Here is a 26,705-nt window from a genome sequence, read left to right as displayed (position 1 = left end):
CTACCAAACATCTATTGAGTGGCCCCACTGTGCAAATACTTTGCGAGACACTGCATGCACTTTACAGTTTGCAGAACAGGTTCACCATCATCCTTGTGCCCAGTCTGCCTATGACCCATGACATAGACAGTGGGCATATCATTATCATCCTGGCTTTACCAACAATAAAGCAGATAAATGGGAATCTTAAGTCCCATGTCCAAAGTCACCAAACTCACAAGCGGTAGAGGCAAGCCTCAAACCCAGGCCCCCTGACCACCGATCTCATGCCCTTACCAACAACCACACAGCCAGCTCCCTCACAGTGGCCATGGCAGGAAGAGGGGCTCCCCGCCTTCTCCGCAGTTCCCCTCAGCAGCCCTGCCCCACACCTCCAGACGTATGGCAGCGTGCTGGCTCTCCTGGTCAGTTCACCTGTATCTGTTCCTGCAGGGGTGCCTGACATAAGAATCTTCAGCAGGATCAGAGGGGGCAGTGGGGACCTGGAGCCCCGTGGCCAGGAGTGGGGGGATGCTCCCTCTCCCTTCCCCCCGTCCACGCCCTGGGAACTGATATTTGTGGGATCTGCAAACATGTGGACTCCTGGTCATGAGGGCTTGTTTTCCATTTAGTCTCTTGGAGGAGGACTCGGAGGAGGAGGGAGACTTGTGTCGCATTTGCCAGATGACGGGGGGTTCCCCAACCAACCCCCTCCTGGAGCCTTGCGGCTGCGTGGGAAGCCTGCAATTTGTTCATCACGAGTGCCTGAAAAAGTGGCTGAAAGTGAAAATAACATCAGGTAGGTGGGGAAGGAAGAGCGAGTGGCAAACGTGCGAGGACATGGAGTTAACAGGAGGCACGACCGTGTGGGCCTCAGAGCTGTGAAAGCAGCTCCCTCACCTCCACCGAGCGGGAGCGGAGGGAAGCCAGTACTGCTGCTCACAGCCCCGATGGCAGCAGTGGGACTAAGTGCTGCCTTTAAGTCATGGGAAGGCAATGACTCTGTTCAAGTCTGACAGAAGAATCCTGCACTATATGCTACGGAACTTGACCCCTGCCTGAGGCCTAAGCAGAGTTGCTAAGAGTGCCTCCCAGGAGGTCAGCAGTGGAACCTCAGCAAGCACACGGCCACCAAGCCAGCTAGCAGACACCTGGCCAAAACAGTTCTGTTCCTTTTATTGATGTGGGGAGGGAGCGGTCACTGAAGAAATTGATCAAAGCTGGCTTTTTGCAGTAAGGGTAGAAAAAGTACTGGTCGAATTTTCTAGAACCGTATTAGACAAAGTGATTTCCATGTGCTGGTTTTGTCAACTCTGTCTTTAGCAGATCTTAGAACTGGGTATGAAGCCCCAAGTCCCTGGGGAGGTTATAATCGAGATACAGCCACATCAGTAGGTTAGCTGTAGTTTTCTTGGCAGAGAACGGGAGGTTTCCTTAAAACATGGTTTCAGGAATTAGAGCCACTTGCACAAAAAGACATAGAAAACCAATACAAAGATTAACTCAGTTAGAAAATAGCTTCCGTGTCTTTTCAGACACACCTGTCCAAAACTTTTAAGCCCCTAGCCAGATCCTACTTCTCTCCCCTTCCACTTTCTCTTCCTTGGTGACTGTCCTTCCAGACAGCCTTAGAGACCTAAGAGGTCTCCTGTCCCCATGGGGTAGGGCTGTGCCCCCTCAACAAGAACAGAAAGCGATTTAATCACAGAAATGAACATGTGGGATGATCACACATGCGCAATCGAAAACCACTGCCCACACTGCTCGGATGTGTCTCCACAGAGTAGGCAGAGGCCTCGGTCCTTCAGGGAGCAAAGAAACAAGCAGGTTTCAGCTGCTAATGACTCTGCCATGAAGTGTTTTCTCCTACCAGAAATTTAGGCCAATTAAATACCTGGCACAGAAAAAAATTGCTCATGAAATAGACAGTGAAGGTCCCACTCAATGCTTGTAAATGCCGATTCTGGGAGGGACTGTTGAGCGGGATTAGACTGTAAGAGACACAGGACATCAGAAGCCTACAGCATCACAGATTGATGCTTTAAAAAAAGGGGGGGGGACAAAATGCAGATAAGGGATTACTGTTCATCTCTGTCCTTTGAAATTCTCTATTACTATTTCTCTATATTCCCCGTGGGGACAAGCTCTAGAATGGCACAAACCCCACCTTTACCACCCAAGGGCAGATAACTAATTCGTCCTGCATTCTCTAATGCACAAAACGAATGCTGGCACGTCATTAGCCAAAGTGCCGCCACCACACTGGGGGGGAAGACGCATGGCAGAACGTTTGCCTAGACAGAACAGCCACAGGTCTGCCTCTTCCACTTGTGCACTGCGAGTAGGCAAAAGGAGCAAAAATGCTAACTAGAGAGCACGATTTCTAGAAACAACAACAAATGCAAAAAGGGAAGCCTCCTCATGTTTCTGTCCCAAATGTGGCTGAGCCAGGGCCAAGCGCTGGCCCCACGTACTGCTGTGCTAGTTCCCACACGTGGCCCGTGGCTCCCTCCTTTTCTCAGGTGGGAAGTCGCCTGTGTGGGAGTAAAAGCAGAGTTTTAGCCACAGATTGAGGATAGCTTCTGCTGTCCATTTGGTACTCACTCATTTATTTCCTTGGACCTATGTTAGGTCTGCAAGGAAAAAATAACCAGCAAAAATACAGGCCCAATATTTACTCTTTTTGCCAACACCTGTGTTACAGGCTCTCACCCTCTGTGGAGTAAATCCGATTTTATGAACCAGTGTGTTTATATGGAAACTGAAAACAAGACCTGTTATTTAAAAACCATGGGACTTGCACTTATATGGAGCTTGTATAATAATGAAACTGATGACAAAGGAAATTTTTCCAATCTCAGATTCAAGGTTGTTTTCTACAGAAGATGGCTGACATTAAAAAGGTCACTGAGACTCTGAATTCATAACACACACAAGTTGGCTCTCAAAATATCAACACCAAAAGACCCAAAGTGTCAACAAAGAAAGGCCCAGGGTCATATGTAACAAAGAATTCTTTAATTTAAGGAGCAGATCTGGGCGCCGTGAAGACCTGTGAGATGTGTAAGCAAGGCCTCAGGGTCGACCTGGATGATTTTAACCTGACCGACTTCTACCGGAAGCACCAGCGATCCCGGGTAAGAGACACGCACACCCGCTCTGCCTCCGCAGGCTAATTCGGTGAGAGGGGCAAGGTGAGCAGGAACTCTCTCCCCAGTACACGGAACACAAAAGGCCTGAGCGTGGTGTGAAGCAGGGAGTTCATTTAGCTCACTTCTCTGAGGAGGGCTGTTACTGCAATAAATTGGACCATTGGAGACTTGGAAAGTCTTGATCACCCTGACTTGAGATCCCGCTGCTGTCAGGGACAAAGGAAGCTGCAGGAGCTGACTAGACACACAGAAACAAGAAAAGTCAGGCAAGCTCCGAACCCAAATCTGCCAAAGTAATTTAAGTTTAACAGCAAAAGGCCAGGAAAATAAAAAGATGAGGGTCTTAAAGGAAATGGTCCTCTCTCTGTGTATATGGATATAGATATAGATATATATCAGTCATATAACTCTGCACCAATAGGGCTTAACTCAAGGGTAATAAACATGTAGCAAGCACCTACTGTGTACTTTTTAACACCTAGTGAATTAACCCTTCCGGGGCATTCGGATTGCAATTCTAATACAGTGAAGGAGTTAGTTAACCTTAGGAAGGAAGGTGATTTCTGCCCAGGATAACAGTTAATTACCCAGTTCTCAGGCAAACAGCTTCTATTTAGAGCTGCGCTGCACGATATGGAAGCCGCAGCCACATGTGGCTAAGGCACCAGCGGCTACTTACAATTGAGATGCGTTAACTATACACCAAACTTCAGGCTCGGGAAAAAAGAGTGTAAAATATCACCAATACATTTATATGAATATATGTTGAAATGATAACGTTTGGGGTATATTGGGGTTAAATAAGATATATTGTTAAAATTAATTTTACCGGTTTGGTTTTTTTTTTTACTTCTTTAATGTGGCTACTTGAAATTTTCAAATTACATGTATGGCTTCCATCTGTGGCTCACACTGTGTTTCAGTTGGCTGGTGCAGATCTAGAGGGGCTTTGCACGTAATAAGCATCAATAAATATTTATCAAACGAAAACAGCCCACATTACTATTATAATTTAACACTGACCTCCCCTGCACTATGATTAGAAAAGAGAGATTAATAATCACAGCGATGTGTAAAGCACATCGTTTTAAAGCTCTAAAATCATTGTTAACAACTAAAATGTCACCCTTCAGAGCAGTCACTCTGGCTGTCGACCATCGGCCTCTATCCAGACCTTTTTTGGAAGTAGCCCAGCTAAGTCAGAGTGGTGCATGTGAGTCTGTGTAATTCTGTAGTTCTCTCTTTAAAATCCTAAGACCACTGCACAAAAGAGCGAAATATCACTAAGAATAGGAATTTGAACAGTGCAACTAATAAGTTTGATACAATGGACATAAAGCCACACTGCAGAGAATGGGCATCAGGAAGAGGAAGGGAGGGAGGAAGGGAGGGAAAAAAGAAAGAATTTCCTGAGAAATAAACTCAGGATTTTGCGTCCGTCCGTACATTTCCAGGGTCTTGAATCATTCAGTCATAACCCCCCGCACCCGCCACTGAGATCTGAGATGAGAAACAGAAGCCACTCACATTCTTGGACCCTGAGGAGGCTGGAGTCAAAACATTGAAGGAAACCAGGCCCTGCAAGTGCCAGAGGTCAGGGTGCCCGCCGGGTGCGGACCAGCTTCCATGTGCTCATCTCGAAGAACGGATTAGTCCAGGGAACGGAGTCTGTCGGCCTTCCTGACGACGCGTCCAGAGGAGGCTGGGTGACCCGGAGGACTGCCAGGATGGTCTGCAGACATCACAGACACGGGGCAGCCCGGGGGGGGGGGGGGGGGGCGGTGCCTCGTCCAGTGAAAACGCCACCCGGTCCGAGCATTTCCACGTGGCCTCCCTCTGCCAAGCTCCCTCCCTGCCACCGCACTCTGCTGGTTTCCAGTGGTGTCTGTAGCATCCACTCGCTGACAGCAAAGGTTTCCGGTTACACGAAAATGTTTGCACTCAGGAAGCCAGAGGCAGCCCATCCCCCTGAAAAACACAACAGCTTTGACCAAGATGGGAACCAAAGTCCTATTGCCTTCCCAAAAGTTGTGGTGTGACCTTGGGGAAACTGGTCTCAGTCCTCTCACTTCTAGTGAGTGGGAAGTGACAATTCCCGCCTTAAAGGGTTGGATGTGGGGTAAGACCCCAGGATGTAACCTCACACAACGCCTGTGCAGGGCCAGCCTCTCTGTAACCGCTAACTGCCGCCTGACAGCCGCAGAGATGCCCAGCACCTTTGGCACTCCAGGGAGAAAGCTAAGTGCAGCAGGACCGGACTAGAGCCCGTCCCTAAGTCAAGACAACCGGATACGGGGCCATACCCACATCCGTGGCCTCACTGCTTCCTACCAGCTGAGATGCCGGCTCCACGCACATTCTACAAAGAACCGTGGAAGTAACTGTGTCAGCCAGGAGCTGGGCAAGAAAGAGACGATGCCCATTCACAAGGGGTGAGTGACGAGAGCTGAGGGGCAAAATGTGGGCAGTGGAAGAAATCAACAAGAAGTGACCAAGCATCTGAGCCTGCCAAAGTGACCACCCCTAGGCCTGAAGTGACAAGGAGCAGTTACCAGGATCAGGGCAGCTGTGTTCACAGGATAGAGTCGACTCACAGCCTGTGACCTTCAGTAGAGGGGAACAGCCACTGCCACGCCACAGCCCAGCAGAGAGCAAACAAGGAGAATGATTAGCCCAGCCTCTCTCTCCTCCCACCACCTGCTCTGCCCTGTTCACCCTCGGGCCACACCCAAGGGGAAGCCAGAGGACAAGGCAGCACGTGGAGACCTGCCTCAATGCCACAGACCAGGGTGGAACGTGGACCTGGTGAGGAAAATGGAAAATGTCCAGCACTGTAAGTCCGCCCCTTGGTTGCAGGAAAGAGTTGACATTAGATTCAGGGAGAACTTGACAGGTCATCAAAGCCTTTTGAAAATACCCTTCGTTATCGTCACAGGTAGGGACGAGATTGACAGGCCTACCCTGGTGGGAGAGGACGGTCACGAGAGCCAATGAGCGGCACTGGTCTGCCAAGAGAAAGCACTTGAGGGGTCACTCTTACAGCGGTTCTGACTGTTCCAGCCGCCCGCTGTGGACTTAACAGTGCCTGGTTGCTAAACGTCTGAGTTAAACTTGAGACACTGCGGAAGCATGACTAGGACGAGTTCAGGAACCCTCCGTGAATCAAGGCTCTCGCAACTGCTGTGTAACACAGAGATTTAGAAGATGTAATACCACCTGGGCTTGGCTCCCCCGTTGGGGAGGCCTCCCGGCCTGGTGGTGGAGTTGATGTGCCCACCTTCACATGGGCGGGCCGGGCCCTTCCCTGACTCCCACACCTTGGCTCCTCTGGGTCGGCCAGAGATGGGGTAGCCAATGCCAAAGGCAGACACGGACAAAGACAGGGTCGGGCCGGAAGAAGCCTGGAACTTACTTCAGCTCAGCCTGCCTCTCACCTGACCTCAACTCACTGACTAGCTAACTCACTAACTTATTTTCTCATGTATTTTCCCAGATAGAAAGTTTCCTTTTCCTTAATTATAAAAATCAGAAATACACAAATACCTCCCCTAATTAAATTGAACATTTAGCTGCATGCTTTTATTGTTGTTGTTATTTAATTGCTGATGCCCGGGACCAGCCTCAGAGATTGTGATTCAATTGGTCCAGGATGGGTCCAGGTACTAATTTTCTGGTAAAGTGTGGCAAAATACACCAACACAAAAGCTGAACTTTTAAAACACTTACCAAGTGCCTACCATCTGTGCCGGAGGCACCACGGTGTCAAGACTAACACAGTCGCTGCCTCCAAAGGGGCAGACAGAACATGACCAGAACCTTGGTGCAGGAGAACCAGAATCTTCCAAGTGTCATCAGTAGGGAGTGGGGGCAACTGTGGCCAAACGGAGAGTCCTCTCTCCAACTAGAGGTGTTCGTTCCCTTCCTCCTTGCCAGCCAGGGCCCAACTGCAGGCCGGATTAAGCTTATTTGCTACAGACTCCCGACCCTTGGTTTCTAGCAGTGGTTCTCAAACATGGGTGGTGCCCAGACCAGCAGCATCGGCATCACTGGGGACTTGTCAGAAATACTCGTTCTTGAGCCCCACACCAGGCCCCCTCAATCGGAAACTGGGGGCAAGGGGACCTGGTGCCTAGCAACTCTGTTTGAAAAGGCTCTCAGTAATTCTTAAGCTCATTAACGTTGAAGCCGCTAGAATCAAAAGTCATAGCTGAGGCGGCCACTGTCAGGTCCAGAATTACACATTTTTTTCTCATTCTTTCATGTGTATGTGTATTTACTGAGGTGGCACCGGACTGGACACTCAAAGCGTGGGGGCAAACAAGGCACGTGTGGTCCTTGCCCCAAATCCCATCTTCATTCTCGGCTGTGGCAGGACACTTCTGTTTTGTGAAATACCGTGTCCCCCGGTATTAGCTCATTTTCCCATAATGCATTGGGGAAACCGGCAGAACAGCGGTGACTGCCCCCCTTTTGCAAATGGAGAGTCACTCTGGTTGCGCACAGTTAAAACTCTTTGCTCCAAGTCCTGGCGATCGGCGGCCCTGGGCTGCCGTGCCGGTGCCGGTGCCGGCCCACGGTGTGACGGGGCGGGCTCTGCCATCTGGGCCCGGAGGCGCAGCAGGGTCTCAGCGGGGCTCTGGCTGTCATTGCTCCGACGAGCAGGCCTGGCCTCACGCCATCGCAACCACAGCGGATGTCCTTGGACACATGCAGTCCCTTAATCACCCTCACGCTTGGGAGCATCTCTTGAACATATTTGAAGATATTTGAACACATTTGATAAAACGTGCAGCCAGCCAGCCTGCCTGCTTCTTGGAGTGGATTAAATGGAGACTTTCCATCGGTAGCAAATCTCTTGGTCGAAATGAATATTAACAAAATGAAGGGGGAGGGGCAGGAGAGAAGAAAGAGAAACATCTGGCAGGAGGGCTGAGCACTTCCCAGCTCTCGCCCACTGCTTCGCATGCCTCTCCCTTTCAAGTCTCCCCGCCTCCTCCTCCCACCCCTAACCCCCTGCACTGCCTGTGGCTACCAAAGTGCAATGCGATTGGTCAGGGGAGGGCTGGGTCAGGAGTGGCCCAATAAATAAGGTTCCCAAACCTCACTCAGCTCTGAACTCTCTCTGATAACCAATCCCTCCCACTTGTAGCCCTGCGTAGGTAGAAAGGATGACTCCCACAGGTTAGGCGATGCCTGCTCAGCGTGGCCGGCCCAGCCCCTTTACGGAGCATCCCAAGCTGGGCGACCGGCCACACAGAGGAGCCTGCCCAGTGAGATTTATGGCACCGTGTGACAGGTTCCCTCCCACGGGCCAGGGAAGAGACACAATCTGCTAGAAGTGACTTTTCAAATTATCTGCAGAAAACATTAGTGGATATTTTCCCATCTGCATGTCTCCGGGCCTTACTGAGTCATAAAAAGTAAATGATTTCCCTGAATGCTTCGGCAAACCTGATAGTTCCGAGCCATTTTCTGGCTGATTGATTGGCCATTATGCACCGGAGTGTCTCTGAGCACAGAAGGCTTACTGGTGATGAGAGTGTGGGAGAGGGCGTGGCCGCTCTCCCGCCGCCACCGCTCGGAGAAAAGCACACAGACCAAGGCTGGGCTTGTGTTGAAGAGCTAACAGGTAGGTTAGGAAGGCTTCCCAGAGGAGGTGGCTTGCCAGACAGACTGTCAAGGACGCACCCACTCATGGGGAAGGTGGGAGGAGGCACTTAAAACAGAAAAAAAGTGAAAGCAAACAACTTTCTCTCTGCCTGCTCCAGGCCAAGGGCAGAAGAGCGTAGAAAACATGACTAGGGTCTAAAAATAGGAGGCTAACTGCTAAGGCCAGTTGGAAAGCCTTTAAAGATGAGTGGAGGGCAGTGGAGGGGCCTTGAGCAGTGACCTTGGGGCCAATGGTCCCTGAGACCCGAAGCTGGCCCCAATTCAGAAGAAAAAAGGCACCGATCCTCGCTGGACCTGGGCACCTCTCCTGGCAGCTGTTCTGTCCTGGGAGAGGTGTGTTCCACACCAGCTTCCTGAGCTGCCCTTGATGGAAAGAGAACAGAGAGATGGCCCTTGGAGCACCTCTGGCTGCTGCGGGAGGAAGGAAAGGCGCTGAGGTGGTCACTGTCAAGACCAAACTTCAGTTAAACTGGGAAAACCTTCACAGTTCAGACCTTTCCCAGGGGTGAGGCAAAGGGCCACGCCCTTGGCTGGGGTTTCCCTGAGCCCATCTGGCTCCTTCCCAAGGCCCCGCCCCCTGGGGATTTGGCAGGAGGACAGATGGGGGATGAAAGTGGCAGAGGGGAGGAGTCACCGCTAATGCCACTAATTTATCGAAGGTCAGTGAAGTATCCACAGGGTGAGGCCTTACAACACAGACCGCCAGAGTTGCTCAAGACAGAGGAGCTATGGTCAGCCAGGCGGTCAGGTCCTGAGAAAAATAAAACACAACCCGCCCACCAGGAGAAGGCAAAACCATTAACAAGTGTAAGATGCAGTGTATAAAATAACGACAAATGCCTGGGAGTCACGGAGTAAAGGGATGACTGGGACGATTGTGAGGAAGGCTCCCACACAAAGGTGACGTGGGGACTGCGGTGAAAGGAGTCGTGGGCACAGCTCGGCAGAAAGGTGGCGAGGGGCATTCCAGTCGGAGGCACAAAAACACACTGACGGGCCAGGCGAAGAAGAGCAGGAGCAAAGGCCCTGAGGTTCACGGTGCCACCTGAGACCCAGCTGGGCACATGATCTCTGGGGGTTAAAGGGTAATAGATCAGCCTGGATCGAGAGGGGCGAGGGGCTGAGCTTAGGTGGGACCATCAAGTCCAATTGTAAGAGGAGAAACATAAAGAACTAAGGCCTGGGCCCTTTCTCTGGGCAAAGGAGGGATCTAGGAAAATGAAGCACCCCACCCACCATGGCACCTATGTCCCAAATGCTCCCACAGGAAGGTCTGCCTTCCTCAGACATGCACCTCCAGGGCTCAGAGGCCACAGCTACATACATGACATCCAAACGCCTCACTTCTGACTAGTGTGGCCCCATCCCCCCACCTCCCCAGCACATACCAACACTTTCTAAAAATCCAAAACAAACACCCTCCCCATATACCCCAGCCACCCCAGTGAGCAGGGAATTTGGACCACACTCTGCTCTCTTCATCCTTGTCTCTGCTGGCACTCAGTGCCTCTGAAAGGCCCTTCATACCCTTCCTAACCACCCACCAAAGCCCCCCCATCCCGTAAGGACCATCGGAGAAGGCTTGCCCCGTGCCGCACACAGCCTGGAGCGTGGGGTTCATTCAGGGCGCACTCCACCAGGCAGTAAAGAATTCCCAGACGGCTGTCCCCTCCTGCTCTGTTCTCTGGTCCCCAAGGGCAGTCTGGCCTTGGGACTTGCACTCTTATCCCATTTTTTGTCACCTCTCGGCCATGATTTAAATCATGAATAGCTTATAGATGAACTTAAGAGCGTTCTTTTCCAAATTTAGGTGCAAAATGAGCTGATGAACTCAGGCCTGTACCTGGTGCTGCTCCTTCACCTCTATGAGCAGAGGTTTGCAGAACTCATAAGACTCAACTACAGCCGGGCGGCGAGAGCGCGGGTAAGTCTGGCTCTGACCCGGACCATCCGGCAGCCCCCTCCCCCCACCAACCTTGCAGCATGGTTTATTGTATGTGCAATCTGTTGAGATCCTCACGGCCACTTGGTAGGACATAGGACTGTCATCATTAGGACTAAGACATAGTGGCTGCTAAGTGTATGCATAGTGGCCCTCTGGCTGAAAAGTGATAATCACATAATTGCATACTAATAACATGAGTAGTAATTACATGGTCATTAATGATCACATAGGCGAGTGCATCTCTAGGAATATTTGCCCCCAAAATGGAGGCCAGCAAGGCTGCTGGGGCTGGGTTTGCTCGTGGGCAGGCCAAGCACGGAGGGCCTGTGAGCAACAGGGACCCCCCAAAATGGGAGAGCTGTTTATTTGGCTTTGGACCCCAGGGTACATTATTCCAGCATCTGTATTACAGGCCAAGAAATGAAGGTGCTGATGGCGTCACCATTTGCCATTAGGGAAGTGACAAGGAAGTGATCCTCTGTGGTCGCCCTTCATGTAACAGGAGAACCAGGGCTCTGGCTCCAGGAGGCTTCGTGATTGGAGGGAGGAGCCCAGGTCTGCCATTGACTGCAGCCTGGCCTTAGCCAAGTCACCCAAAGTGTGGGAGGTGGTCAGGGCTACCTCTGCACCGTGTCGGCCTGACGGGAGTTCTCTCTTAGTTAAATGCTTCTCTGCAGCTGGGTCAAGACAGAGCCCTGGCAGGCCAGGGCCCCTCCCCGACCTTAAGGTCATGCCAGGGGCTGATACGCTTTTAGTGTTTCAGGTTCCCAGAGTATCTCTTGAGGCTGGGAACTTGACCTCTGCTCCTGCCAGGTCATGGCTGGAAAGCAAGCCAGTGTGGCTGGCAGCAAATAAGCCACCAAGGGTGCCATGAAGCAGTCTTAGTGATACACTGCCACCCTTGCCCCTTTCTTTCTCTTCACTTTCTTTCCCTCCTCCCCCTCCCACTCCCCCCTCCTCCTCAAGTAGCCAAGAGGCACCTGTGGGCACAGCGGTCAGTGGCCAGAGGTCGGCATTCAGCGATTCCAAGTGTCCTTTACATAGCCACAGACCTCGCACGGCTGGAGACTGTTGCTTCCCCTTTGGAGTCATCCCAGACGGAAAGGCTGGGCCCGGCCCATCAGTCATAGGGATTCTACGTTTGTCCCTACATTTCTTTTGGCTGCAATTCTTCCTTCAGACCCTAAGCTCTCAATTAAGAAAACAGGCTGGGTCTTTGCCAAGTTATCTCCTCAGGAATCTCACCCTCTTTCTGACCTGGGCCTGTCCTTCCTTTAACTCTTCCGTAGGTTTAATGGTGACATAAATTCCTCAGAGAAATACATTCGGAAAAGAAAAAAATAGTAGGACAGGAAGCAGGAAATGATCCTTTGTTAACATTTCTGTGACCTCATTTTCATGATTCCACATCTTTTTAATGAACTTTTTATTGCACATTGAACTTCAAAGCACCCAGGGCTGATATAGGTTACAGATGGCGGCAACATCAGCCGGCTAATGCAGGCAACGCTGGCCCTCTAGACAGCAAAGCCAACAAGCAGCACAGCCCAGTGGGTGAAAACCAAGACTCCAGAGCACGGGCTCTGAAGAACCCTCCAGTGAAACTGTCCTAGAGAAGGGGTCAGGGACACCAGGAGCCAGCTGGGACCCAGGACAGAAGGAAGCAGTAAGGACGGGGCACCATTCTCTCACCGCAGCTCCTATTTAATTTGAGAGTCGCCGGAAGAGCTCTCGCCCACTCAATCTGCAAGCAGTCACCGCTGCCAGTAACCGGTGCGGAGCTAGATGGAAGCAGGAAGGCAAAGGGCTTTTCTCAAATTCACACTTTTGGACTTGAGTCTCAGTATTTTCTTGCAGAAAATATTCAGAGCCTGTGGGTAACATTTAGCAAAACAGAGGCGATACCTGCCAGCACCGGAAAACCCATTCACGATGGGTTTCTCCGTTGTGCCTCATGAAGGTGCCCAGGGATGAATGCCTGTCCATCATTCATTCACTCATTCATTTGTGCCCTGGCCCATGTCACGTGCTGAGTTGGGGTCAAGGAGAGTGGCTACCAGAAATGATGCCCTGATGTCCCCTTCTTTGAGGAGTTTATGGTCAAGTTAAGATATATAAAAGCAGAAAACATCATATTTATAAAACCAGAAAGTAACTGAAAAGTCCCACTGGTGGACCCAGTGAAGTCCCGGAGGCTGTGACATTGACACCACCAGGTCTTTCCTGCCTGGGGTCCCTGGGGTTTCCAGTGGTACCATAAACAACTCCGTCTTCCGGGGAGCTTATGAGCTACTTGAAGGCAAAGCCCAGGTGCTGCCGTGAGTTGTAACTGACCACCGACCACGTCCCAGACACCATGGATGCCGGGCGCACTGACTGATTCCACACGGGCTAAATGACTGTCACGTAAAGTGGTGAGCTGTGTCATGGACAACTTGGGCACGGAACCCTTATCTCGTTGACACCCCCACCCCCCGCCCCAGTGCTCCAGTGCCTAGAAAATGCCCAGCCTGGTGCTCAATAACGTTCTGATGCTCAAACAACATATTAATGAGGCAGAACCTGCTTCTCCCAGGAAGCGGGTCTTGAGTTACATTTTGGAGAAAGCAATAGTACAAACGTGTGGAAAGAAAGGCATTCTAGGTAAAAGGAACACCCAAGTTCAAGGTATATTTATTTATTTAAAGATTTTCTGTGGGCCTACTATGTACCAGGTTCTAAACTAGATTCCAGGAATACAAAGATGATTAAGACATTCCTTGCCTCTAAGGCACTCAAGAGTCTAAAGAGAGAACAGGCATGTAACAAGAGTATCAAAATGTGCCCTGTGTTCTGATAGAAGAGGAAGCCAGATCTGGAGGGACATGGAGCAGTTTAAATGAAGTGAGGAGCCACCATTCTCGCCGACTACCCCCCACCCCCACCACTGACTCTTCTCCAGGACAGACTCTCCAGGCAGGGTCTTCAGGCCCAGCCAACATTTCCTAGGCCTCGCTTTTAATCCAAATAGGTTGTCTTCTTTGCCATCGGTCTTCCCGCTGCTTTGAGAGCCTGGTGGCCAAGCTGCCCCCATTATTGCTCTTGGCCACTGACCAGCTGAGGAGGTGATGTTTGCACTGAATCTTGGAGACTGTGGCAGATGGACATGGGTGGGTGGGAAGGCAGAGGCCATTCCACGCAGAGAGAAATGCAAAGGCTCAGAGACCTGAAAAGACTTGCCTGTTTGGGAAAGTCAAGGAGTTGAGTGTGGCCGTGACTGGCAGGAAGTGAGCCTAGAGGCTGAGCAGGGAGCAGGATGTGCAGGGTTTGTGTACAGCTCCAGACACCACTCAAGGGTTTCTAGCTGGCAAGCGGTTTGCATTTTTGAGAGAGAACTGGAGCAGCACGAGGAGGGTGGACTGCAGGGGTGACTGTGGTGATGGTGACTGTGGTGATGGGTGACCCAGCCAGCTGGGTGGCTGTGGCAATGGTGCAGAGGTGGGGGCTCATGCAGGGACACTGGGGAAGGGAAGGGCAGACTTGGTGGGCCCAGAGGGAGGTGCGTGCAAGCTGAAGGAAGCTGTGACTGCTGTTGTCCTCAAGTGCCCACCGTGAGAACACAGGACCCACCAGCCTCGCGTGCCTTCCCTGTCATCTCTGACTTTCAGCACCCACACAGGGCCCTCCATTGTTTGGGGCCTGCTCCCCTGCAAAGTGCCCTGTCCTGGGTGTCCTCATAGCCATAGGTCTTATCTCTACCATGCTCACCATGCCCCAGTGAAACGTACCTGTACCCGGAACCCCTCTCCCTCCTGCCCAGGACAGCTCCTCTATACCTTCTATGGGCCTAATTCACTAAACTACGTAAAACAATGGAGAGAATCCCAGTCAGCACAGGCAAAGGGCAGAGCGACCCCAGGCCCTCCCATCATTGCAGTGCAGCCTTGGTCTCCTGCCCCAAGTGTGCTGTGTTAACTCTGCACCTGCAGGAAAACATTCGCCTGTAAGAAACTAGTGGGGAGGGGAGTACAGCCGCTGGCTGGGAGGCAGATAAGGCCTTGAAGTAGCTTTCAAATCCCACTGATCCACTGATCCTTTTGTGTGTGAGGCTGGGTGGACTTTTTTTTAAAATTTATTTATCTTTAGAGGGGAAGGAAAGGAGAGAAGGAGAGAAATGTCAATGTATGGCTGCCTCTCGTGGGTCCCCTGCTGGGGACTGGCCTGCAGCCCAGGCATGTGCCCTGACTGGGAATCGAACGGCAATCCTTTGGTTCGCAGGCCCACACTCAATCCACTGAGCTACACCAGCCAGGGCTGGGAGGACTTCTTGTAGGCCCTCCCTATTTGTGCCATTTCTACAAAACCAAAACTCTCACCTTAAAGGGCCAGCTCTACCCAAACTATGGGACGCCCACACTTGGCCCACATTCACCAAGATGGCATTTCCGGTGGAGTGAGAGAGCTGGTTCAGACAGATCCGATCACCTGGCCCAGAGCCTCGAGGCAGGATGAAGCTGGGTGAACAGAGTCCTGATGTATAATTTACCAGGTGACTGGGCTGCTCCTCTATGAGAAATTCCATCCTCCCCCTGCCCTCTTCCTGGCCTGTGGGTGAGAGGTGCTCCAGGGGCCAAAGCTGCCTCCACTCTGGGCAGCCAGTTGCCCCAGTAACGGTGCCTGGCACCCCTTATATTGTCCCCCAGCCTGTCACAAAACCCCTCTTCTCCTGGAGGAAGTGTACCAGCCTTCCGTACGAGCCCACGTCCTCCCAGCCTGGCACAATGGGCTCCCATGGAGTACACAGTGTTTCTTATTGTGGCATAAAATGCCATAAAGTCAGAACAAAGAGGGAACCCAGAGCCTTGATGGGCCTGCTGCTTCCTGCCAGGCAGAGAATACAAGCGATTGTTTCAAAGCCAGTGGTGAGGCAAGTGGCCAATTAGCGCGGCTTTCACCCCCACCGCCTGAAAATGTGATTCGGACGGTCAGAATGGGATTTTGCTTTTCAGATCAATTGCAGAGAGGAAGCAAGTCTGCTCACACTGACAAAATTAGAAGCCCTGACCTGGCAAAGGTGACCTGGGTTGTACCGCAGGGCTGTGTCGAGCGAGGACCGGGCTGAGCCCCGCAGGTGCGGGGTATCAATGTGCCTGCAGTTCCTCTGCCTCTTCTCCCTGGCCCTTTAAGCTGATGGTAAAGGGATTCCTAGAACATCCCCGAGAGGAGGGAATTATACAGATGTTCACAATTGCTCTGGAAAAACAACTCATTTTTCATTGTCTTCTTTCTCATAGTTGTCAAGAAATTTCCCACAACCCAGACCAGAAGAAAATGAAAGTAGGTTTGGGGGTCAGTCCTGCCATTTGGAGGGTGTTTGCTAATTGACTCTCTTTCTATCACTGCGTTGAACCTAATACCGTGGAAGGAAGTAATGACTACCACCCAGAGGCAAAAATAACCCCACAAGGCTTGGGAAACCCTAGCTGCAGCCATCAGGAAGGCGAGTTCAAGTACACTGGATGCAGAGCAGATAAGAATTTTAATTCACCCTGAAAGCAAGGAAAAGGGCCAACAAAAGGGAAGACGGTATTGTCAGGCATAGGATGACTGGCTGCAGGTTTTTTTCCTCTTCCCCTGCTGGAATGCTCCAGCCTCCAGTACCGGGAGCCTCTTGGTTATCTTCCAAACCCTGGAAGGGGCTGTTTAGCCATTACCGGAAGCGACCACATTCAATCACAGGCTGGTGGCTTTTGTTGGATTTCCTCACTATTCAGCCCAATCAAGTGGGTCTGCTGGATTCCTAAAAAAAGGCCCCTCATAGGAGGCAAGCCTGTCTTCAAGCAGGCTCATTATCTCATGGAAAACCCAACTGAAGAGAATATAGTTAATTAAAGCAGTCGGACTCAGGGAGAGCTTCTCCATCATCAGGGAGGATCAACATTATGGTGGCCTGAGGGCGGGCTGTGACAATTCCATCCCCAGAGGTTCTTCTGGGGAGAAATTTCACAACTGCCTGCCCTAAAAGACTTAGAACAGTAATTTCCACACTGGCTTTGCCATCAGAATCACCTGAGGACTTACCAAACCAAAAGTTAATTCCTGGGCCCCTCCCAGAGACTCCAAGGGGCCAAGGGGTGAGACCCTGGTGATCAGGACATAGCTGGTCACAAAGATGCTTTCAGGGAACCCCCAAAGACCTGCCTGGGGGAGAAGCTGAACCACCTCACAACCGCACAGGGTGAGGCCCAGATTATGACACTAGAGAACTCAGTTTACTATTCTGGGCACACTCCCCTGAGAACCCTGGGGGGGGGGGATGGAGATGGAGAGCGGGGAGGGAAAGGACAGGCCTTCCCTCTGTTCACAAAAGGAGCCCATAGAGCCCCAGTCCTAGTCGCAACACAGTATCCTACTGAGCCAGTGACGGCCCAGTGCCCCCTTCACGTCCTCCAGGGGCCACTCTTGGAGGCCACACCGGCCACCCAGTATTGTCACCAGGGCCAACCCTGAGCGGTTGCTCCAGCTCCAGCAGCCAGCAGGGAGCGAGCGGGAAGGGAGCTGTGCGGTTGAGAAAGACCTTTGTGTTGCGGACGCACACACCCCTTCTGGTAGAAAACGCCTCAGCGCCTCGCCTCGCTGGTCCTAATCGCGGCATTTAGCCCAAGACCCTGCTCTGGGAAGAGCTCGACAGTGAGCCGACTTTGGGTGCCGGGAGGACGCCCGAGGCCCCGGCTAAGGTCTCGGCGCAGCGCCCGGCTGCGCCCCTCCCCAGCCGGAGCCCCAGCCCGGGAGGCTTGCGTCTCTTCCCGGTTAGGGGGAAACCTGGGGCGCCCTGGTAGGTTCGGCTGTGCAGGGGCGCCCCCTAGTGCCAGGCACAGGCCGCTGCCGCTCTGCTGGAGGCTCTGAAGAGGACGAAGCCTTTCCCCGAAGGGGGCCGAATTGAGGGGTAGGAAAGGGGCATCCGGGTCTCCAAGCCCCAGCCCCAGGGAGGACTGACCTCACTGGAGGGCAGGAGGAGAGCATCTCTGGGGTAATCCTTAAAAAGGAGTCTCCAAGGAGGAGACCCTGGGAGCCAGCCCTCCTGCCAGCGTCCTGTGCTGCGCTGCTGCCCTCCTGTGTTGCTTGAGAGAGATGTCATCTGCCATCCTGTTTAAGAAAGCTGGGACGAGGCCTAGGAGGACCCCCAAGCCCGCACCAGCCCCAAAGTGGGGGCAGCCAGTTATCCACTGGAAATGTAGACCTAGGTCCTCTCTATGTGACCCCAGCCCTAAACACACCTCAGAGGCTTGGGGGGGGGGGGGGGCGGGTTGTGCAGCTGAGATGGAGTCGTGCACAGAGGATCGGTCTCAGCACACCGAGCAGATGCTGCCCTTGCCTGGCTTCCCGCCAGAGCCACGATCAAGAAACGAGCCAGGGCAACCAGAGGCAAAGCCACATGACTTCCACCTTCCCGCAGGCCACACTCTTCTTTAGTCCCCAGCAGCCGGGCATGACTCACCTGGTTGGCGGCACTTTGTTAAGATGGGTTGCCAGAGCTGAGTCACAGCTGTGACCTGCCACCTAGCTCAGTTCAGGTAAACGGGAAGGGAAAGAGGCAAAGCATCAGGGCCCACTAGGTGGCATCAAGAGATGCCGGCCTCTTTGGTGCTCTGTGGTGCCCACGCCAACCTTCTCACCAGGTACCCCGACTCCTGCACCTGGTACCCGAAGCCTCACACAAATGCCACAGGTGACCAGAGGTAAGGGCAGCTGGGGAGAGTCCCTGGGTGGGGATGCCCAGGTCTGACAACCTGTTACACCTCTCTGTGACCCAGTCCCCCTTCCCAGCTGGCACAAATGACTGTCACCACAGCCAAGTCCCAGGCCAGGAAGGAGAACAATGCATCCTGCAGCTATCAGTACAGGTGTGGAGAGAAGCAGGCCTGAGGCCCTCAGAGGCTGGGCCAGAGCACTTCCCCGCCGTTTGCTCAAGTCAAAGCTTTGGGGGAAAGAACAGGATAGGTGAACGAACAGAGGCAGCTTGTGGGGCTGGGGCTTCCTTGTTGCAGAGGTGGAAGCTGAGGGCTTGTGGGGGTGGGGGGGGTGTCAGCTGCTCCTGCTCCTTGGCCTCCTTCAATATTCAAAAAACAACCTATTCAAATAGTCAGGGAGCACTCACTTAAGCCGGGGGGGGGGGGGAGACATATTGAGAACAAGAGTTTCCTCCAAGAATAAAGAGCCCCTACCCACACTCTATCCCCTCACTCAGACCCCACTGCCTCTCTGCCCTCCCTCCCTCCTTCCCATCACATGACCCTCTGCTTCCAGCCATTGGGTCTCTGAAAGACTTCATTGAAAACGCAGGCCAGTTCCCCTCCTTCCTGACAAGGAAGTGAGCGTTTATGTGGCAGTATTGCCGTGAGAGGCTCCCCCGGCTCTTCATCCTGCACACGTTTGCAGCACCAGGCTGCGTGGGGGTGTGGGGATGAGTAAGATGCTTTCATTGAGGGCCTTACACTCCAGCTGCCCTGGCCTGGCTGGAAGCCCAGTGGGCAGTCTGAAATTGCCCAGCCCCAGGCTGCGGTCTCCGTCAGCCCTCCACACTGTTCCCGCCCTGCAGTGTGTGGCTGGCCACTGGGCTGGGGTTGGGGCAAAGGGGCAGCAATGCCACACCCTCCGAGCCAGATCCCGCAGTCTGCCACGGCTCCACAGTCTGAGACATCTCCTTGCTTTCCAGATTCTGAGCTGGGAGATGGAAACGAAAATGGCATTTATCAAGGCAACAGCCGGGTCATCTAGCAAGGGCGCTGGGCACGGAGTTCGGCAGAGACCTCTCCCCCAGCCGCCCTCTCTGCCCCCAGGTGCCCCCCCTTCCTCCCGTTTACTGAAACCAAAACCAATGTGTCTGCAGTTACCATTTTCACCTTCTGCCACTCTCTTCTTGGGGTCTGGCTTGAGCATCTGGGACAACAGTCCCAGACAGCACAGGCACGGCAGCCTGGCCCCGCAGAGCCCCCACAGGCTGTCCTGCTGCTGCTCTCAGCCCAGAAGCCCCAGGGGCCCAGCAGCCCTGACAGGCCCAGTGGCCTGGGGTCCCTCTGCTGAGGGCACTTGTTCATGCCTCCAGCAAGTAGAATTGAGCCACGTATTCAATAAACTGACTTAATTTACCCCGCTTCACCGTGAGCTTATTTCGGTCTCATTGGACAAAGGCTCGTCTCAGCTGGGAGGAGAGGGAAGCACAAACCCCTCCCCACCCCCACTGCCTGCGTCCCACCATCAGTCTCAGGAGGGATGATGTGTCCCTGATGCCCATGGGCTAGAATCGTTGGCTGCCTGGCTGCCCCTTAGGTGCCCCCCAAGGACCTGTTTGGTGTGTGGGCCCCACGCTTCTAACTACATCTTGGGCCCCAAAGGCTAGATCAAACAGGATACAAAATGCCAGAGGCTCATAAGAAAATGGTGTGTTTCTGTGTGTGTGTGTGTGTGTGTGTGTGTGTGTGTGTGTGTGTACGTGGAAGAAAAAGAAGTGGGGGGAAGCTGGATGGCACAAACTACTGCTACACACAAAACAGTATGCTAAGTGAAATAAGCCAGACACAGAAGACACATGTCGTGATTCTGTTTATGTGCAATTTCGAGGAAAGGCAAAACTGTGGAGACAGGAGGATCGGTGGTCACGGGGGCGGGACTGGGAGCAGTGACCGGGTGCCTCTCGGGAGGGTTTGGGGGGATGGAGGCGTCCTAAAGCGGGTCTGTACGGATGCTTCCCAACTGGACAAATTCGCTCAAGTTTGCTAAACTGCACTTACAGTGAGTGGGTGAATCCTATGATCTAATTATAAAACAATCCTCAGTCAATTTTCTAAAATCTGGAGAAACAGAGAAAGGGTGGTGGGGTGGGGAATAATGAAGGAAACCAGAGTGTCCCCCCCACCTCTGAGAGCCACACTCCCCCAACCTGGAGCAGCTGCTGCAGATTTTGCTGCAAAGAGGGTGTCACCGGAAACGAGTGACGGTGCCGACAGGGTGTTGGGAAGACTGTACTCGAATCACCTCAGAATCTTGTCCCATTCCTCTGCGTTCCTCAAACACAGCGACTAAACTGCTACGAACAAGTAGATTCAACCAGGCGGCCTGCCTCCAAGGTCAAAGATCAAAGCAGACACTTCTGCATGTTAACAGGGCCTAGGAACGTCGTTCAAGTCGGAAATATCTCATGAAGTAAATAAAATTTTTAAAACCTCAATTCCTCCCTTCACAAATGGAGCCCCAAGCTCTAACAATTCTCTAAGGAAATGGGCCTTTATTTTTCTATGGAACTTCAAAGTCAACTGAGGAGCAGACGTTTATCTCGGAGCCACGACTCAGAAACGGCTCGGAGGGGACAAGGAACATTTGAGAGTCAGCGTGCAGAGAGCTGGACGGGGTTTGGGGTAGCCACGTAAACATCCCGACAGTCAAGTCCACAATCAGTGCGACTGTTGGAGGCAGTGACACTGAGACAGTCACAGGTCTACATCCGCCTGCGTGAGGTTCTTGAAAACGATCTCTTTCTACAAAAACTGTGTGTGGTTTTACCAACACAACCCGGAGCACCTCCCGCGATGCCTGGGGTGCACTGCTACCGACCCGCATCACCAGCGCCACCTGGTGGCGGCCCAGGGGTCCGCGCTGGGGCTTCTCGTGGCCAGAGGCACCAACTGAGATCAAGTCTCATTTACTATTGGGTTGGCCAAAAAGTGTTACATTTCTTTTCCTGTAAAATAAAAGACGTATTTTTTCATTTTTACCAAAAACTTTATTGACTTGGATATTTTGAGTACATCAGCTCTCTCTCCCACATGGTAGAACGTTGACTGTTCTCAACCGATGTCTCGATTTGATCAGTGTCAACTTCAACTGGTCTGCCTGACCATGGAGCATCATCCAGTGAGAAATCTCCAGCAAGAAACTTCGCAAACCACTTTTGACACATTTGACCAGTCACAGCACCTTCTCCACACACTGCACAAATCTTTTTTTGCGTTTCAGTTGTTTTTTTACCTTTCTTGAAATGATGAAGCCTAATATACTGAAAACATTGTGTATTTTCTTCCATCTTTGCTATTAAATTGGTTGCACAAAAATTCAAGTGCGGTAAGTTTTTTAAATGCACACTGATACGGCAGCCATCAGAACACAATCGCACAAATGGTTTCGAACAAAGTTTACAGACAACTAAGCGCTACTAGAGCCAGCGTACAGGAAAAACCTAATGGACTTTTTCGCCAACTCAATAAAAGACAGTGATGCAAAGGGCTATCTTTCCCCTCTATACCGGGGTAGACATCACCCAAATCTACGTGGCTGCCACACAGTGGCTGGGACACAGGGTCTTCCCAAGCCTCTGGCTCTTCAGTGAGCTGGCATCATGACCCTCAGCATTTACCCACCATCAACTACGTGCCAGGTTGTGAGGACCCGGGAAAAAAATGCATGATGTCCGCCCTCTTGGAGCTCAGTCACACTGGGGCAACAGGACACATACAGAAAAAGTCAAACGGAGAAAATGCGTCTACGGGTGTTGCTGCGGGCTGGGCCTGGGGATAACATTTTTCATTCACCTTTAATCTTCGCACGTCAGCCTGTGAGGCAGATGTCACTAACTCCCTACAACAAGGGAGGAAACCTGATTAGGGTTCTCCAGAGAAACAGAACCAACAGCATTTACACAGATCTACGGGAAGAAACTTACTAGGAGGGTTGGCTCATGCCGTTATAGAAGTTGAAAGCCCCATGATCTGCCATCTGTAAGCGGAAGACCCTGGAAAGCCAGCGACGTATTATGTTCCAGTTCAACCCCGAAAGCCTGAGGGCCAGGAGAACCAGTGGTGTGTGTGGGTCCTGTCTAGGTCCAGGGGTCCACGAACCAGGACTGCAGCTGCCCGAGGGCAGGAGAAGATGATGGCCCCGCTCAAACAGAGGGAGAACGCGCCCTTTCCCTCCCTTCAGGCCCTCAGCAGATGGAAGGACGTCCACCCGCACTAGGGAGGCGATGTCCTTCACAGTCCACCAGTTCACATGCCAGTCTCCTTGGAAAACACCCTCACACACCCTCTCAGGTAATGTTTCACCTTGGCCCCGTTGAGTAGACACATAAAATGAATCATCACAAAATCTGCGCTCAAGGAAGTCAGGCACCCCAATGTGCAGGGTGCTCGTCGGCCTGTTGGCCGAGGCCTGCTTCTGGCTGAGAGAACATCCTTCATCAGCTCCTCCTCATCCAGCTCCGAAGTCAGCGGGACAAGGGAAAGGGCCTTGAAGGATGGTGGGCCCAGGCAAGCAGAGAGGTGGAGTGGGGAGGACAGGCCAGGAACAGAGATGTGGGCAGGAGCAGCTGGCTAGAATGGGGTCACTGGGTGGGGGAACCCGTTCCCCACCCCCTCGCCCACATCCAAGGTCAGGTCAGGGAGCTGAGGGTCCAAACACAGCTGTTAGGGAGCCACCAAAAGCCACCAACCCAGACTGGAGAGATGAGGGAAGTGGGACCTGGAAGAGCAGGAGGAGAAGGGAAGAGAGCGCCCCACTGCTCAGTGGCTTGGGGAGGGCCGACTTCACTGGGGAAATGGATGTGAGCTTTAACACATCCAAGAGCTTGTCGGTGTCGATACGGTACCCGAGCCCAGCCCATCTCTGTGCATTCTCTGCATCATTCCGCAGGGTCCTACCCCAGCCCAGGCGACCTAAGTGGCCCCTGCTTTTTGAAAGTTCTCTTCCTGCCACCGCACTTTTATGAAAGACCTACACTAGTACTGTGTTTGCTAACCAAGGAAATCCGAAGAAGATTTTCACTTTTACGAAGAAAGGCAAAAGGTGACAACAGTGTTCAGTGTTAGTTTTGCAGCGGGCCCTTGCGGAAGCAGTGAGAGCACCGCGATCCCAGGAACTGCACTCAGCAGAGCAGCCGCCAGAGCCCCGAACTGAGTCTGGGAGGGCCGCGCTCCGGCTGGACTTGCTCTGTGCACCTGTCAGCGGGATGCGCCCTGAGGTGTCAGAACAGCCTGAGCGCGCGCAAAGATGTCACACTCGGTGTAAAACTGGACATAAGGGAGCGTTTGGATCATGGTGAATGAAATAAAGACCTGATGTATGCATTGAATTTGGGGTCTAGAGATGCTCACCTTCCCTTTGAGTCTTTCCGACCTACAGAATGTTCATAGGAACACTCTACTTCCGAAAAGCTGGGGCGACCTGTCCCTGCCTTGGAAGGGAAGCCATGGAACAAAAGGAAAGAGATTCATTCTCAAAAGAGGCTTCTGGAACCCTGACGACAGGTTGAGACAAGGTTCTTGCATCTCAGAGCCTGACTGCAAGACTGCAAAGAGCGGTGAGGGCTGTCCAGCACTCGCTGCCCACCCCACACTTTCTACAGCACAGTAAGGGTGAAGGAGGGACGGGCAGGGCAAGTTCCTCTCTTTGGGCCTCAGTTTGCTCATCTGCAAAAGCTCTAGAGCACCTACCTCCTGGTGTGTATAGAGAATAAAGGGAGTTAATTCACGACAAGCAGTTAGAACAGGGCAGCACCAGTAACTACTCAATCGACATTTCCGTCACTATCGTCACCGCGGAGGAATGAATGGTGTATCCGGAGCAGTGACGGAAATCTCAGATACACACCCCGGAAAGGGAAAGACACCGCCCACAGTTTCCCAAGCCCTGGGGAGGCACAGACGGGTGTCTCTGCATCAGCCCGCAGGGACACGGGACGACGAGGACAAAATCCCTGGATGTCTGTAGACCTCAGAACTTTGAGGAGGAAAGGAGGAAAAAACCTCCACTGACCAGCATTTCCCAATAAGGCCCAAAATGAAAGTTCTGCCATCGGCCAGTACACAAGAGTCCTTTTTTTTTTTTTTTTGCATTGACTGCCAGCACTAACTCCATTTCAGTCGGGAAGTGCCGGCTTGTGGCTTCTCTCCTTCCTTTCTCTCCAGGGCTGGCGCCCCGCCTGGTCTTGCAGATGAGAGTGGACTAAAATCTGCAGCTCAAGATTGAAGTCAGCCTTTTCCTGAGGCTCTTGGCAGCCCAGCCCCTAAGATTAAGAACATCTGGGCACTTTGATCTCATGCTGGTCGCCCCGGCAGCCTCTCTGTACTTGTCCCCACGCCTCTCCCTTTGCCTCCCTCTTCCCACCTTTCTTTCTTGGGGTCCTCCCTCAGGATGAAATCTTCGCCTTGTCCCTGCCGCGGACTCAGCCCTCGTGCTCAAAGCCGCCTGGCAGGCTCGGGTGGCTCCGTTCCAGGAGAGCCACGTGGTGTGGCTGGCCGGCTCCCCACCCCCGCGGCCTCCCAGCGCTGCCCACTGGGCCAGGCCAGCCCTGCCAGGACACCTGGGAGGAGGCATCTCTAGCCCTGACAAGAAGAGGCTGTTAAAGGCCTGACACTGCTCTCCCACTCATTCATGGATTCGGCGAGCTGTCACTGAAGGTCCAGGTGGCCAGAGCCGGGCTGGTTCCTTCCTGCCAGGGAAGGCTGGGCGCGGTGCCTGGCACACAGTGCCCTCTGCCTGGCCCACGGGGATGGGTCTCAGGGCATGCCCCTCCCGGCAGAGAGGGTGCGTGGAGGAGGTGCTGGTGCTTAGCAGATTGACATGAGCAGAAAGAAAGCTCTGTCCTGCGCTCTGGTAACACAGGGCTATCCGGGGGCCAGAGGCAAATAGCTGGGCCCAGAGCCTTCCTCCTTCCCTTAGCCTCCTCTGGTAGTGGGGAGCTTCCCAGCAAGGAGGCGTAGAACAAGTCTGGGCGGGGGGGCAAGGCCTGCGAAGCTGTCCGAACCACTAGCGGGTGGAGCAGGGCTCCGGCAGAGGGGAGTGAGGACAGGTATTTCGGGAGCAATTTAAACCTCTGGACACTCAACCAGCCACTGCCTCCAGGCAGCCTGGGCATTTGAGTCCTCGCTTCCTCAGCTTTTCCTTCCCAAAGCCAGGGCTTTGGCCCCAGGGTGGCTCCCTACAGCTGAGCTGTGGGCCGTGACTGGGGATTTAGCTCCCAAAGGAAGCTGCAGAAGGGCCTTAGACTTGACCTCAGCCTTGGACTCAGAAAATGGCTAGATAAGAACAGGGTGAAACTTCTCAATGTGTATCTTTCTTATGTCATTTAGGCTTTGAGCCCTGTGGTACTACTGCCTACTCAGAGCAGGAGAAACTAGTTTTTCAAAACCAGGAATAAGGTACGACGCGCATACAATCTGACCACCACAAGCCAAAACACCTTCTTAAAAGGTCAATCGGATCAGGCATTCCCACGGACTCCCCACTCTGCTTAAACCGACACCCATGCTCTCCACTACTGGGCAGCTGTGCTCCTGCCAACTGCCCCGCCTCTGCCCCTCCATGCTGCCCACCCCCAGGTCCGGCCAGCCTGGCCTCCCTGTTGGTCCCCTAAAGCTCCAGGACCCCCATAACAGCGCCATGGGCACTTGCTGTTCCTGGTGCCTGGGACCTGGCCTCCCTGTCTGCACTGTTCACCCCTCACCTCCCTCTGGTGAGACCCTCCCCAACCAACGAGCAAACCAACACACCCTCCCCTTGGCTGGCTTTAGCCTTCCTCACAGCACCTGGCTGACCTGGCAGAGTGGACCATCCTGTGTTGGCAGGGCTGTCTCTTTGTTCCTTACTGTGTCTCCGTCTCAAGTATCCTCTGAACGAGTGAAGGCAGGTCGGGGGAAGTCCGGCGATCCATTCCCCTGCCTCTGGGTGGTTTCAGAGCCCAAGCTCCAAAGTCAAGTGTGTGTCTTCCTGAAGCTCAAAAGCTGCCCTGGAAGGTGGATGGTGTGGAGCCCCCACCCAGGGCTTCCCTGGACACCCCAAATGCTCCCCTCAGAGCCATCGCCCAGAAATAACAGTAACAGCTGGCGTTCATGGGCTCTGACTGCATGAGCTCGAGGTGCTGCGCTAACTGCTTTGCACAGGTGACCTCACTTAATCCTCCAACATCCTTCAAACAGCCCTCACAGGTGAGT

General features: G+C 52.9%; 1 protein-coding gene across 2 annotated transcripts in view; it reads left to right on the top strand.

The window, feature by feature from the left end:
* The window catches only part of MARCHF10 (membrane associated ring-CH-type finger 10), a 72,889-nt gene extending 53,032 nt beyond the window's left edge, over positions 1–19,857 (top strand). The window contains exons 6-11 of one of the 2 annotated variants that reach the window (XM_037163716.2): positions 612–778; positions 3,007–3,116; positions 10,612–10,725; positions 16,020–16,062; positions 18,405–18,464; positions 19,442–19,857. In XM_037163716.2, the coding sequence (XP_037019611.2) occupies positions 612–778; positions 3,007–3,116; positions 10,612–10,725; positions 16,020–16,062; positions 18,405–18,464; positions 19,442–19,503 (556 nt within the window). In that variant the 3' untranslated portion in view covers positions 19,504–19,857. The remainder of the gene's footprint in view (positions 1–611; positions 779–3,006; positions 3,117–10,611; positions 10,726–16,019; positions 16,063–18,404; positions 18,465–19,441) is intronic. The other variant, XM_037163717.2, reaches the window with a different exon arrangement.
* Positions 19,858–26,705: the final 6,848 nt, after the last annotated feature.

This window comes from Artibeus jamaicensis, unplaced genomic scaffold (assembly GCF_021234435.1).
Source record: "Artibeus jamaicensis isolate MK-2021 breed Jamaican fruit bat unplaced genomic scaffold, CSHL_Jam_final contig_1998, whole genome shotgun sequence".
Lineage (NCBI taxonomy): Eukaryota > Metazoa > Chordata > Mammalia > Chiroptera > Phyllostomidae > Artibeus > Artibeus jamaicensis.
This window is presented reverse-complemented; position numbering and strand designations above follow the sequence as displayed.